The following is a 14394-nucleotide window of genomic DNA, read 5'->3' as shown; positions in this document are numbered from 1 at the left end:
CTGATATGCTGACAAGCATAAGGATCACACTTTGGACTCCAGAGTCACACCAAAATCCACAAAAAGAGAGAACACGAAACATCATCTTTGAACTGATGGACTACACACATGTTGATACAGAGCTTAGGAAATAGTGAAAGAGTTACAGTTGTTCCAAGGAAAGAGACCACACACCGCTTGCCCACAAAAAAAAAGCACACAAAAATGTGAGACATGTAAAAACCTTGTATATTGAGAATATGATACCTTTTTGCCCCATTCATTGAAAGCAGTAGGCCATTTACTTCCACTTTGCTATGGATATATCTTTTATATTGTTGCTATTACTATCTATTTTCACTATCGAAACATGGAGTGTGTTAGACACTCAGGAGCAGCCCTAGACAAGCTCCTGGCAACTGGCGCCCTAGGTGACACGCGCGATCGGTGCACGATCAGCGCCCCTGCCTCCAAAGCCCTCAATGGCTGTTTTTCTTGGCATCCTAGGCGACGGCCTAGGTGGCCTGTATTGACGGGCCGCCACTGTAGACACTAGCGTCTGTACAGTGTGTAGCTTTTTTTTTTAAATGTACTTGATCATTTCCGTAAGACATCAGCAAAGTATTGTGCAGTGTGCTTCTGAGTCTAGGAGAGTTTTAACTTGTTCCCAGTTCACTGATTACAGTCTATACTTTTAAATGTATCTCATGTTCTCTTCACCGCCCGGTCACTTTTAAACGCATTCCATATGGTTTCTCCCCATTTCCGAATTTCAACATATTAAGGTTTCCAAGACTCCAATAAGGAATAACTTGATGATTTTTGGTCCAATATGAGGATTAATTAAGCAGACACTCTTTATGCTTTTGTCATATGTTAATTAGTTTTTACTTAATACTTATAAATTTCAGATTCAAAGATAGAAAACTGTTTTTGATAGGGGTTTTTTTCAATGAAATATGTGAAATCCTTTTAGTAAGAGTCTTTATAAAGTTCATATAAAGTTCCTTTTACTAAGAGGATTTTGTGTGTGTGTGTGTGTGTGAGTGTGTGTGTGTATGAGTGTGTGTGTGTGTATGTAATGAATCCTCTTACTAAAAGAACTTTACATGCATAACCGGGTAAACTGCAAGAAAGAACTATGTAACTGTCATTTTAAAGGTCTTGGTACTACAGCATGTATACAGTGATATTGTATAAGATATAAATCATTCAAGAAAGAGACCTACTTATCCATCAGTAGGTGTTCGCCTTAGAGTGAGACTACCTGTACTTATGTATAAAGATACCTCCACTGTCATTAAAAGCTTGCTAGTTTGTAGGAAAGAAATTTCCTTTAAAATGAATGCAACAAAATTCTACGTATTCAGAAAGTAATACTGATGAAGGATCTGACTGTGAAACAGCACACGAATGTTAAAGGGCTGACATTAACTTTGGAAAATCTGCTATTGTGATTTTATGTCCAGCCTCAGGGACTGATTTGTGAGTGTCAGCAATATGTGGTGCACATCCGAAGGCAGATGGAAGAATATGGTTCAGAAATTCATTTTGCCTTTTAGAGATGGACATAGCACATACTTACGTTTATTGAACCCATCCAGTTTTGTATGATCAGTGAGGGAATTAATGGAGGAAGTCAATACTTCAGAATTTTTTAAATAAAAATACCAACCTGCTTTGTCAGTATTTTCTTCCTGTTATGGAATATTTTGGGTTTGCTGTTTATATTTTGGTTTGACTAAGAACTTTCTCCCTTACAAGTCTGCTTCACATTTCAAGTTTGCCCTCCTGTTGATATAATGTATTATATTGGCAATTATTGTGATGTGACATATTCTTATCATATCAAACGGGGGACAAAAATTTCAAGGATAATAAAGACATTATGAATACATTATTATAAGGGATCATGGGTACACTGAGATATTACATAATAATTTATTTTAAATTAATTTGATTGTTTTCATAATATGTTCTTTATTGGCACCTTACACAAATACAAATATGTCCTAGAAGCCAAAGTTTTATCTTTAGGTGTGAAACGTACTAAGGGTTTCCATAGATGTTGGTTTATAGAATTCATTTATATTTCAATAAAAGAAAAATATTTGATCTTTTTTCTATAATTTTCCTTAAATCATTTATATAGCCAAGTACATGCATTAATAAGATAAAATCTCTTTGAACCTTAGTTTCTCTTTAATCTTTAAATTAGATTTAAAAGAATGAAATATTAGAATTTCTATCAATGAATTTAAATAGAAATAGATTCATTTGAACTAATGGCTGAATAAAATGGTGACTTTCCGACATTTAATATGAAGATTTGGTATATTATATTTCACATTCTCGCTTATTTTATGAAGGACAGAATTTTTATGAGCAGTAATTCAGGAAAATTAGAGCCTGCTTAGTGGAATCCTTGTCTTTACTTCAAGAATACTTCTACTGACATTGCTTTTTCTTGAACTTTTTTCTTAAAATCAGAATTGTTTTCTAATTTTTTATCGTATTTTTTTTCTAAGTTTCAGCTCAGAGTCTCAAGAGTAACCTTGATTCAATGGAACTACAGATCCAGCGCCTTGAAAATGACATCAAGATGTTTCCCAAAACAGAAGACACACATGATAAATTTGTGGAAAAGATGACCATATCCTTTTTGCACATTTGGGTTCTGCTCTGTCTGTCTTGTTAAATATTTACAATATTTGAAATTAACAGTTAAAAGGGTCTGCTTCGTGTTTATTGTTTTGCACAGTGAAGAACATATCAGAAGTTTTGAGTGTTAAAAGCAGAAAGCCATTAGCAGAAATGAAATTTATGTTTTGCCCCTTTTCTATGGCTGTCTTGTAGAAGTTGTAATCGGACTTGAGAAGAAAGATGCCACCACTCTCAAGGCACCCTACTGAAGGAGCTGGATATTCAGGATCATGTCATAAACTGGAGATTCAAGAACATACTTTTAGATGTTTGTCGCATCTAACTTTAGGTTGAAATAATATGGAAAGAAAGGTAGAAAAATGGAAATTTAGTGACAAGTTTTGGCTGAAAATTTTGGCTCATCAAGAAAACTTTAAAGTCATAGAAATTGTTGATAGTCATTGTATCTCTTCATTTTCTGAAAGTTACAAGTTTAGGAGAAAAGTGCCATCTCTGGTAAGTGTGATTAAATAGACTGAACTGAAGATTAACTGATCATTTTATCTCTCTAGGGAATAAATACTGGCGATTTGTTATCTAAGAGTAACTATACTTTACAGCTGTATGTCTGTCACTGACTCATATGTAACCTTTGGTTGTGTCTCCCCCTCCCCCAGTCTCTGGGCAAAGTTTTCATATGTTAAGTTCAATTTTTGCTTAAGAGTAAATAAACAGAAGTGCAAGATCCTGACTATCAAAGATATGTTATATTTCCATTGTACTTAAAGGAAATTTTCAGTCAATAATTTAATATAAAAATCCATATATTTCTGTGCTTTTGTCAGTTCCTGTCTCATGAGGTTTGCATGTGTATTTATTTACATAAGCTGAGGGGCTGTTAGAATGTAGCATGAGTATTTAAATTCCTCTGTGGGAGAGACTGTACACATAGTTATGTTTGCCAGTGGGATAATTTTAATGCATTTGCAATAAGTTGAGCATGGTCATTGGGCTAATTTAAAGGGGAGCAATTCTGCTCAGTGGCATACTAATTTATAGCAGTGATAGAGAAGTGTTGTTGTGCAACCATGCTGGAAGAAGGACAGGAAACACTGGATTTAATTAGTCCACAACATTATCTTAAAATATCTGTGAATAACCAATAAATTCTGTACAATTCAAGTAATTATATAGCATTTCAATATATTAACAAAGGTCTTCTGTCAGCCCTCTGTCCTACCCATCTTAGTCACCAGCTAACCTACTGCTGGGACCTCACCATCCTTCACTCAAAAGAGGGTTTCTGTGAGAAGGGGAGTTGGGCTTCCCACCATACCAGTCATAGAAGCCCCGAACTTCTTTCCTCCCAGTCCCTGATTTCCTCTCCTTCAAAGAATATCTCATTGTAAATTCTTTAGCACTCCTTTTTATCTGATAGCTTCATCTGTTCCCTGTAGAGTATTTGCACTAGATATCAGCCCCACGTTTTCATAAAGTATTTCAGTATCATAGCCTAACTACTGTTTCAAGTTTACCTTCCTCCCCAACCCAGTGCGAGAGCAAGGTAAGTGTGTGTCTCACTCTCGCTCACTTTTCCTTTGCCAATCTTGTGGTGAGGAGTAGCTATTACAACGGTGTGGGAGGGGAGAGGAGGAATTGGTGCTGCTCCACTTGGTCCAAGCAAAAGACATTCTGTGCCCTGGCTTGGAATTTCACTCCTCTTTTCCGGTCACCTGCAGGAGGGAGCTGGTCTGCAGCTACAGCAGAAAGTTATTCCCTGAATCAATAGTTCTTTCCTACAAGACCAGTTACAGCCCACCCTGCAATGTGGTTAGCCTGGGTAGGTCTGGAGAAAGATATGGGTCATAAGCTCTCAATGATGATCTTTCCTACATGGACCTTTTTGTTAGCAGTTTCTGGCTAGACAAGTGGCAAGTAGTTCAGGACTAGTTTATATTCACAAACTTTTCTCTTGTTTTATACATTTCCTTCCATTCCATTTGCTTTCAGGTTTCATAAGAAACAGTCCTGAAAGTGGTCAGAATAGTCCATGTGGTCCCAGAATATTTTGCATAATAGTTCTAAAGCTCCATTCTCCCACTTGATCTCTTCTCCCAGGTTCCCTTCCACAATTTGCTCATGCAGTCTGTCTGTTTTGTGAACAAAGCTGCTTCTTCTAGTAGCGTCCCCGTGGGTGTTCCACACTGGGTGCTGGTGCGTCCCGATGCCGGTAACTGGAGATTTTTCTAGCAGTGTCCACCATACACACACTGTGGTGCCCCCTTGTGCTGTCAGTGTCTGTTAGGCGTGTGCATGGCACGGCCCCTCACTTTCTTCTCTACCGTCCTCAGCAGAAGATGGAGTTTCTCTCCTTTCCTCTGTTTCTACAGAAAAACAAAAAACGGTGATTTCCCCTTAGTTTCCTCACATTTCCAAGTTTTGAGACCTCCAACCTGATCCTATAACAAAAAAAAAAAAAATCTGTCATCAGCCCACCACTTTGCACTGCGCCTGATGCTGGGATTTCCCGGCTTCAAGAGGTGTGAATCATGCCGGGATGCTATGCCCGTCTCTGACGAGCACTCAGCATGCTAAAAGTGTCTCGGAGAATCTCAACAGACACAAAAGCGTCCCTGTTGCTCTAAATTGATGGCCAGAGCACACTGCGACCACGCCAACAGGTTAAAAAACTTCCTCTTTGAAAGGTCGCTCCACCTTCTGAGGACACTCCACCTGCTGCAAAGGTATGGACAAAACACGTCCCTCTACTTCTTCTGGCACATCTCTCTCGAAACAGAGATTGTCTTCATCTCAATGCTTACCCTCAGCACCAATGATTTCAAGGGTCAGCACCGTGGACAGTCCTGGCACATCAGGACGGCACTGCCCAAGATGCTGGCACTGCATAAGAGGGCGCACTCAGAGCTCAAACAAAAACAAGTGGCACCATTGGCACCAACTGCATTGCCGAGGCAACATAAGCACCGCTCAGCAACGAAGCCGCCAACTCAGTCAGCGCCTAGGCACCTAAGAGACTCTGTACCAAGATGCCACCTCCTGACCAATTGGTGCCGCTTTCACCAACGTCCGTGGTAATAACACACGTACCCCAGTACCATCCCAGGAGAATCTACAACATAAGTCTCCTATCAGGAGACATCCTTTACCGGCACTGTTATCTCCAGGTTCCTCCATACAATCAGTGTACTCACACAGATCACCGATCCTACCTCACTCCCCAAAGGAAGCAGGCACTGAGCCATTCAGCCGCTTTTCTTCCCAGCATTCCAGCACAGCACAGAGAGCTCCATCCTGGGACTCTGGGCCTATTACATACGTATATTCACCACCACCCACCACCACCTTGATATGCACATCATTATACATACTAACCCTGCCCCTTACCTGGGCAACGGCAATCATGGGAGTCACGTCCTCATAGGAAGAGCCATCTATACCACACCTTCTACAACATCCAGAAAACCACCATGTTCTCCCCAACCCAGGACATCTGTAACAGCACCCAACTCCCCAGTCCAGACTGAGATGGAGGACTCTTTGTCTAAGGGCAAAGACAGGTCCCCTGTGCATAATTCCTCAACCTCACCAGACAAAATGGTTATATCCACCACCCCGCCACCAACCAATGACTCGAGGAAGTTTCAAGAACTTTTTTAAAGGGTAGCTTTATCAGAAGAGTGAGATTTACAGGAATTTCAGGAAAAACAGTATCGCCTCTTGCAAACCTTACAACCTCCTATCTCCTCCAGGATCGCCCTCCCCATGGACAAAACTATTACGGACCCAGCAGACAACATTTGGCAGACCCCAGAATCCTTCACTCCAATCAACAAAAGAGCGGACCGAAAATACTTTATCACACTAAAGGGAATGGATTTCCTTTTCACTCACCCTTCACCAATGTCCCTGGTAGTCGATTCCATAGAGCCAGACAATCCAATGTTAGACCAAAACCACAGGACATGGACCACAAAAAAATGGACATTATGAGTCCATAAAATATACTCCTCAGCCACCCTGCTCCTTAGAGTAGCGAATTATACTGCCATGCTAGTGGATTATGACTATTGTAATTACTCCAAGCTTCAGGAGCTTATGGAATATTTATGTGAACACAAGACGCCTATCCTCAGTATGATGCAGCAGAGCCATACAATTTCTTGCACGGACACAGCTGCATTCATCACAACCTCGGCTATTGTGATGTGGAGAATATCCTGTCTTCAAGCATCAGGGATTCTGAGGGATTTGCAGCAGAAGGTTGAAGACCTACCCTTCGATAAAACCAATATCTTTGCTGTAAAAACCAATGAAGTATTTCACGTGATGAAGGACACCTGCACAGATTTGACACCCTATGCAACCTCATAGCAATAGCATGGGTAATCCCTACCATGACAGTTCACAAATCCTTGTCACATAGCCGCCACAACCTAAGTCGTCAGGTTGTCAAGGATCCACATGAGATGCCTTCAGTCTTGGCTCGCCACACATTACACCCTGTCCAGAGACCCGCTCTCCAAGTGAGTTACCATTCCACCATGAGTCCTCAATTCCTTACACTGGTGAACATCAATGTCTTAACTTGAGTTCCATTCCATCAACTGACACCTACACTGACCATGATGACTGATGCTCATTTAGGAACCCTCACAGCCCAAGGCAAATGGTCCTTCACAGAGCAAACACTCCATATTAACCTTTTAGAACTGTGAGCGGTGCAATATGCATGCCAGCATTTCCTACACCACATAGTGTGCAAGACTATCAACATTATGACAGACAACACCACTTGCATGTATTATATCCATTGGCAAGGTGGTGCACCATCCCCCCCTCTATGTGCAGAAGCTCTCAAACTATGGAACTTGTGCCTTGCACACCAGATTACCCCTGTTGCCACTTACCTCCCAGTGCTACTAAATGTTATAGCAGCCACCCTCAGACACAAGTTCTGTGACTAGCATGAATGGGAGATAGACACACAAGCCCTCAATTATGTGTTCCGCCAATGGGGTCAGCCAGAGGTAGACCTCTTTGCGACCAAGAGCAATCACAAATGCCACCTTTGGTGCTCCAGAGCAGTCTTAGGGAACCACTCCCTTGCGGATGCTTTCTCTATCAAATGGGATGCACTGTTACTTTACACGTATTCACCCCTCCCTATGCTCCACGGGGTTATCACCAAAATGAGATCAGAATGAGCTTGCGTGATTCTCGTTGCACCAGCATGGTAGAGACAAACATTCTCAACCTTCTGTGGAGATGCACAGAATGATGGTAACAGATCCATGCACTTTTCCGCCTCAACACAGTCTTCTCTCCCAGAATTATGGTGCAGTTCTCCATCCTGAAGTACACAAACTCCACCTCCACGCCTGGCTCCTTCATGTCTCCAGGATGCCGAAAACACCTGCTCAGAAAGAGTAAAACAGATATTAATCAACAGCAGAAGAGAATCCACCAGGAAAGCATGCATCTACAAATGAAACAGATTCGCCCAGTGCCTTAAACGTACTGTCATTACATGCCCTGAAACCGCCCTCTCCCCCTCCTATTGGACTACCTCTTGTACCTTCAGGGAGTCAGGCCTGATTCTAAGTTTATCAAGGTTCGCACAGCGGCTGTAGCAGGCATCCATTGTACCACTGAAGGTGATTATTTCCTCTCCAACCCAATCAACAAAAGATTCCTCATTGGTCTACAAAACACCTTTCCATCTGTTCACTCACCAGTTCCCATCTGGGACCTAAATCATGTACCTAAGAGCCTGACAAAGCCACCTTTCGAGCCCTTGGTGACCTCCCTATGGTCATACCTATCCATGAAGGTTGTCTTTCTAGTCGTGATAACCTCCCCCTCTCAGGAGAGTAGGGGAACTTGCTGCACTAATGGCGGACCCCCCTGCTATACAGTTTTCAGCAAGGGCAGAGTGACGCTCCAGCCCCACCCTGAATTCCTCCCAAAAGTTCCCTCTCCCTTCCACATCAATGAACCGATACTTAACTGTGTTTTCCCCCAAGCCACACACTGATTCATCACACTTGGCATGGCACACCCTCAAACTCGATAGGGCGCTTGCATTCTACATTGATTGGCAAATATCTCCTAGACTCTTCCTATCCTTCGGGGAACAATCCAAAGGGCAGGCTGTTTCTTCCCAGATGATCTCCAAGTGGATCTCTTCATTCATCCACACATGCTACACCATCTACAACAAAGAATCATCTGGTACCATCAGTGCTCATTCCACCAAGGCCATGTCCTCTACATCCGCCTTCCTCAAGAATGTATCTCTCCAGGACATTTGCAACACAGCCCCATGGTCATCAGAACACACATTCGCACAACATTACACTCTGGCATCCTCCATCACTGAACCTCCATCATTCATGACTATGGGACAAGCAGTATTATCCATGGTGATAACGACAGGGCTCCAAACACAGCTTTATGAGCTGACTACTGCTTTATAGTCAGGGCTGGACAAATAATACAATCTACTCGCCCGTGCCGAGTACATTGTAACCCGGAAGAGCATGGCTGGTGAGCGGGGCTCGCCGCAGTTCAGCGAGCCCTGTTTATAGTTACCTAGAGTGGAGCACCCACAGGGACACTACTCAAAGAACAAGAGTTACTCTTGAGATGGGTGCTCCACTACTCTCTCTCCTTCCCCTGCTTTGGATCCAATGCTCTACTAACATGGGTAGAAAAGGAACGGAGAGGCTACACTGTGCTGTGCGTGCACCTAATGGACACTAACGGCACAAGAGGTTGTCACAGCGCTTGCATGATGGACACTACTAGAAAAATCTCTGGTCACCGACACGAGGATGCACCAGCACCCAGAGTAGAGCACCCCTGGGCAGACACATCTCAAAGGACCACTGTTGCTGCACAAAGTGAGTAACTCTCTCTTCCTTCAGATACTAGACCTACATTTAGTTTTGTTAATACGTGGTGGGGAGGGAGGAATACTTTCTCTGTCAATTATAGAGAGTTGCTTCTGGTGTTTTAAGTGCTGTTCTAAAGGATTTGGATTAAGGGCTCACCCCAGGTTTCTCAAGGTGCAGGTTACAGCTGTAGCTGCACTTAATCAGAGGTTTAATTTAAATTGTAGTCTCTTACTTTTCCCTTTCCTAGCAAATTTAACTACCTGTCAGATCCCCATTAGTAGTTATTTATGTCTTCACTTTTTTATTTGGGATCGTTTTCTCAGTTTTTGGTGCTTTCTTTACGTGAAGAAGTTTGTCTAATGATAGCCCTTTGCTTCACTATACTCAAGTTCAATGTTAGGATAGCCGGTTGGAGCTCATTCATCTGCAATAGTGAGACTTAGACTGCAAAAAGCATAATTTCTTACCTCGTAATTCCATTTATAGAGCAGAGTTGAAACATTGCCGAAACATGCACTTCAACTCTCTGAGCAAATGTTGATGCTCTCATTCTATGCTATATATTCACAGTGTGGATCACTTAGTGAAATCTTTGAAAAAGCTGACTTAGAGTAAGGATGAGTGAGAATGGAAGGAGTTGGTGTCTGGATAATAGGGAAATACTAAAAAAAAAAAAAAAAAAAAACCCTGAATTTTCTTTCTGATTTTCTTCAAGAAATGGGACTCCTTCACCTGACTGCATTGGTAGAACCAGACTGAAATCAAGAATTAGGTAAGAAAATTTCATTTTAACATTGCTGCCAATATTTTTGTGCTGCCCAAAATTCCGGGGCTTCACCAGTTTTCTGTGGAAATCAGGGCTGTGAAACTCAACTAACGAAACTGGTACACTTTGTCACAAATCATGACACTTCTGACATCACAGTAAAATGCCATCCACAGTTCCTGGTAATTAAGAGGTATGTTAAACAACAGTTGCTTGGAAACTTTATCATAATGTAACACTCAACAAATGTGATGACTTGACAAAATAGATAAGGCTGTGAGAAATAACCTGCTTCTGTCTAAGAATTTTTGTTTTTGTAATAAATAGATGATGTGATAAACAGTTGATCTTTTTTAGAAAGGCAGTTCCAGTGAATTATATTGAAGTACATGATCAAATTTACTATTGCTTATCACCATTGAATAACCCTTTTATTTTACACTCAAATATTTTTTTTGTAGACTGAGGAGAAACAGTCTGCTTCTTTGAGAGAAAAAAAGATCTGTCTGCCTCCCTTGTGTGTTTCTTCTATTTCTGTCATTCCAATGTAGAATTGTTTGGTTGCTGATAGCACACAGTGAGATTAGAAAGTTGTGGAGTTTCAGGGAGAGTGAGCTCAACATGCTCTATAACTGCTTGCGTGTTTCAGAAAAAGGGCGACAAAAATGTCAGAACATTAATCATTCTCAGAAGAGGGAGCTCTGGGATGCACTTCCATGCATATATCGTAATTAAAGGTATTGTTTCCCTTTCCCCTGTACAGCAGTAAATAGAGGTTACTCACTATCAATTGTAGCTGGAGCTGTCTTTAGTGAATACTAAATAAATATTACATGGTGCCATACTTAGATAAGAGGTCAGTTAATAGAGCACCCTATTCCCAACAGTGAAACAAATGCTAGGATGAGAAAAAAATTGACCCAGTTATCGTGTATGTGTTTAAAAAAAGAGGAGAGAAGAAAGAAACAGGTCTAGGTATTGATTAGGCTTGTAGTGATGAAGAATGACTGTAAACCTGAGTTACAAAATTGAAATATCTACTCTTGCTTTTCTTGTTCTCTTTTAAGCAATGCAATTCATAATTTCATAAAGCCAGTTTCTCTCTGTCTCTGTATTTTATGACTTCATAGTAGTATTTCATGTGCTGTAATTTGTAACTATCAGAGTGATTATCTCATGAAACTGCATTCTTGTTTATGCAAAGGTAGTCAAAGAAGAAGAGAGTAGTAATACAGTATTCCACAAACTATTAAAAGCAAAAATATTCCTGTGAAATTTTATTCATGGTAACATGGTAGGCTGATTAAAACTTAATTCAAAGCTTTTTTAAAAAAAATTTAATGTATATAGTTATTTTGTCTGTAATCTTTAACTTGATAAAATGTCTGTTTATAATTTATTATACATTGTATTGATGAAAATGTGAGGAATTACGGGATCACATTTTTCTGAATAACGGATTTAGTGGAGAACTTGCTGAAACTAAAGGAAAGACAGCCTTTGACAGCAGATGTGCATTTAGTTTTATTTTAAATTTGCTTTAGAACCCTGCAAAAACTTGGTTTCAGTTTGATTGTCGAAGAAATATTAATGCAGCCCCATCTTCAGGAGTATACACTTAGGAAAATATTGCCTTTCTCAGTTGGATAATCATTGATTCCTTGCCTTAATATGCATAGCAGACAGTATTATTAGGAATAATGAGGTCTGAGTTGGAGCTATCAGGGTTACAAAGAGTTTGATGCTTTGTAGAAGCACACAAACTTGGGCTATTATGACCTCACCTTGAGCAGTTTACTTTCTAAATTTTAAGGCCAGAAAGGGGCTATTATGAACATCTGGTCTGTTTTCCTGCATAGCACATTCCAAAGAATATCAACCAATCAGTTCAGCATCAAATCCCATAATTTTTCTTTGACCAGCAGAATATCTTTCAGAAAGGCATGTGATCTTGATTTAAAGGTGTCAATCATGGAGAATCCATCATGTCCTTAGGTAATTTGTGCCATGAATTAACTACCTTTACTGTTAAAAATTAAATCTTCTCTCTAGTCTGAATTTCAGCTTCTGACTATAAGATCTCATTATGCCTTTTTTCTGCTAGATTAAAGACCTGTATGCTGTCAGAAATGTCTTCCCCATTTGGATACCTGTAGACTCCTCCTAACCTTCTTTTGGATAAACTAAATAGGTTAACATCCTTTAGTCTGTACTCCGTTTTCTATATCTTGAATTATTTTTGTAACTCTTTTTTGAACCTTTTCAATATTTAAATGTTATTTTTCAAGTCCTATCATCATTATATTCAGTTGGCTGCCATAACCCTAAATACTTTTTAGTTTCATTGTTTTGCAAGATACAGTCCCCTTACAAATAAGTGTAGCTACTGTATAGCTCCTCATGCAACAGTGAAATGGTGCGAAGGCTGAATCCACTACATAATGCTTCTGGTTGTCTTCCTTTTGGGTGGTTAATCATGCTAACATTTTAAGAGCCAACCAAACCCAGGTTATTCCAGTATCTACTATCTTGTTTTATTAACGTATTTTTTCATGCTTACTAGCTTCTGAATAGTCCGAGTTAAATACAACCTATACTTAACATTTAGCTATGTCTGTCACAGGTATGAGAGAAACATAGCTCTGATGCCAGAGCTATGCTAAACTGAACCCTCCAGTATACATGCAGCTATATCAGTGGAAGAATGCTTCTGTTGACAAAGCTAACTTTGTTCGGGCAGGTAATAATAAAACAACCAAAAACCCCCTTTTGTCTGTAATAGGCTGCCTCTGCATCCCAGAGTTATGCTGACATGTCTACACTGGTCTAGTTGCTGTAGCGTAGAGATAGTCTTAGGCTTGAGAAGTTTATATTAATTGATGTGAGGGGTGTGGGTATGTTGAAAGCAAATGCAATTTATTGTACAATGCAGCAAAAATTTGAAGTTACATGCAGTCATCTCTCCCCTGAAAAGCACAATCTGTCATTTTCAGTACCTTTTCCTTATCTTCAAGCAGTGTGAAGTTGCTTTTGTTTCAGAGGATTGGAATTTATTTCAGTGAAACTTTCACAAAATCTTTCTTGTACATTGTGCTAGTGAATGGCCAAATCTCTTCTCCCTAAGGACTTTGTTGACTAATTCACCCAATCAAGGATCTACTATCACAAACTACAGTTTCTATTATACCTGGGAGGATTTGGGACTGGTGTAAAGACACCATCTGATACCATATTGGAATACTTTCAACCAAAGGGTTTGCTAGTTCACAATGCTTGTAGTTTGCACTAAGAATTTCCTGATCTTTAGGGATAAATCCACCAGATGTCAGCGAAGGAGATGTGCTCATTTGTCCAAAGAGAGAAACAAGATATAGTTGAAAAGTATCAGACACTGGATGCAAGAAACTGAGAGTATAACCAGAACAGCTATTTCTAAGTGATGCTTGGTTTACTCGCCTTTTTATATTGCATTAAATCCCCCTTTGACACCTTATTTTTTCCTCTAATAAAAAGAGAAAATGTTGGGTCCCGAGTAGATGTAGGGAGGTCTTTAAGGAGACAGTGGAGTTTCTTTTGGTATTCCAAGGTGGGATCAGAGGAGATATACCTCAACTATCCACCCAGAGAAATAAAAAAACAAATTGAAAGAGCCAGACAAATACCCAGAAACCATCTACTTCAAGACAGACCGAAGAATACCAACAATAGAACAACACTTGTCATCACCTGGAGCCCCCAACTTAAACCCGTCCAACACATTATCAATAAACTACAACCTATACTGGAACAGGATACTAAACTCCGAGAGGCTCTGGGAGACAGATCCATAGTCTCCTACAGACAACCACCTAACCTCAAGATGATTCTTACCAACAACCACAGGACATACCACACTAATACCAACCCCGGAACTTTCCCTTGCCAGCTTTGTCCACATATTCATTCTGATGATATCATTATTGGACCTAACCAAGTGAGTTATAAGATCAAGAACACATATTCCTGCGCATCCAGAAATATAATTTATGCTATCATGTGCCGACAGTGTCCGTCTGCTATGTACATTGGACAGACGTCTCAGACACTTTA

At 40.3% G+C, this 14394-nt stretch overlaps 1 protein-coding gene across 5 annotated transcripts in view; it reads left to right on the top strand.

The window, feature by feature from the left end:
- Nucleotides 1-14394, top strand: part of DIAPH2 (diaphanous related formin 2) — an 801414-nt gene that overhangs the window by 500743 nt on the left and 286277 nt on the right. For all 5 annotated transcript variants that reach the window (XM_075896759.1, XM_075896757.1, XM_075896756.1 and 2 more), the window contains one exon: nucleotides 2508-2633. In XM_075896759.1, coding sequence (XP_075752874.1) covers nucleotides 2508-2633 — 126 coding nt within the window. The remainder of the gene's footprint in view (nucleotides 1-2507; nucleotides 2634-14394) is intronic.

Source organism: Pelodiscus sinensis, chromosome 13 (assembly GCF_049634645.1).
Source record: "Pelodiscus sinensis isolate JC-2024 chromosome 13, ASM4963464v1, whole genome shotgun sequence".
In the NCBI taxonomy this organism is placed as follows: domain Eukaryota; kingdom Metazoa; phylum Chordata; order Testudines; family Trionychidae; genus Pelodiscus; species Pelodiscus sinensis.
This window is presented reverse-complemented; position numbering and strand designations above follow the sequence as displayed.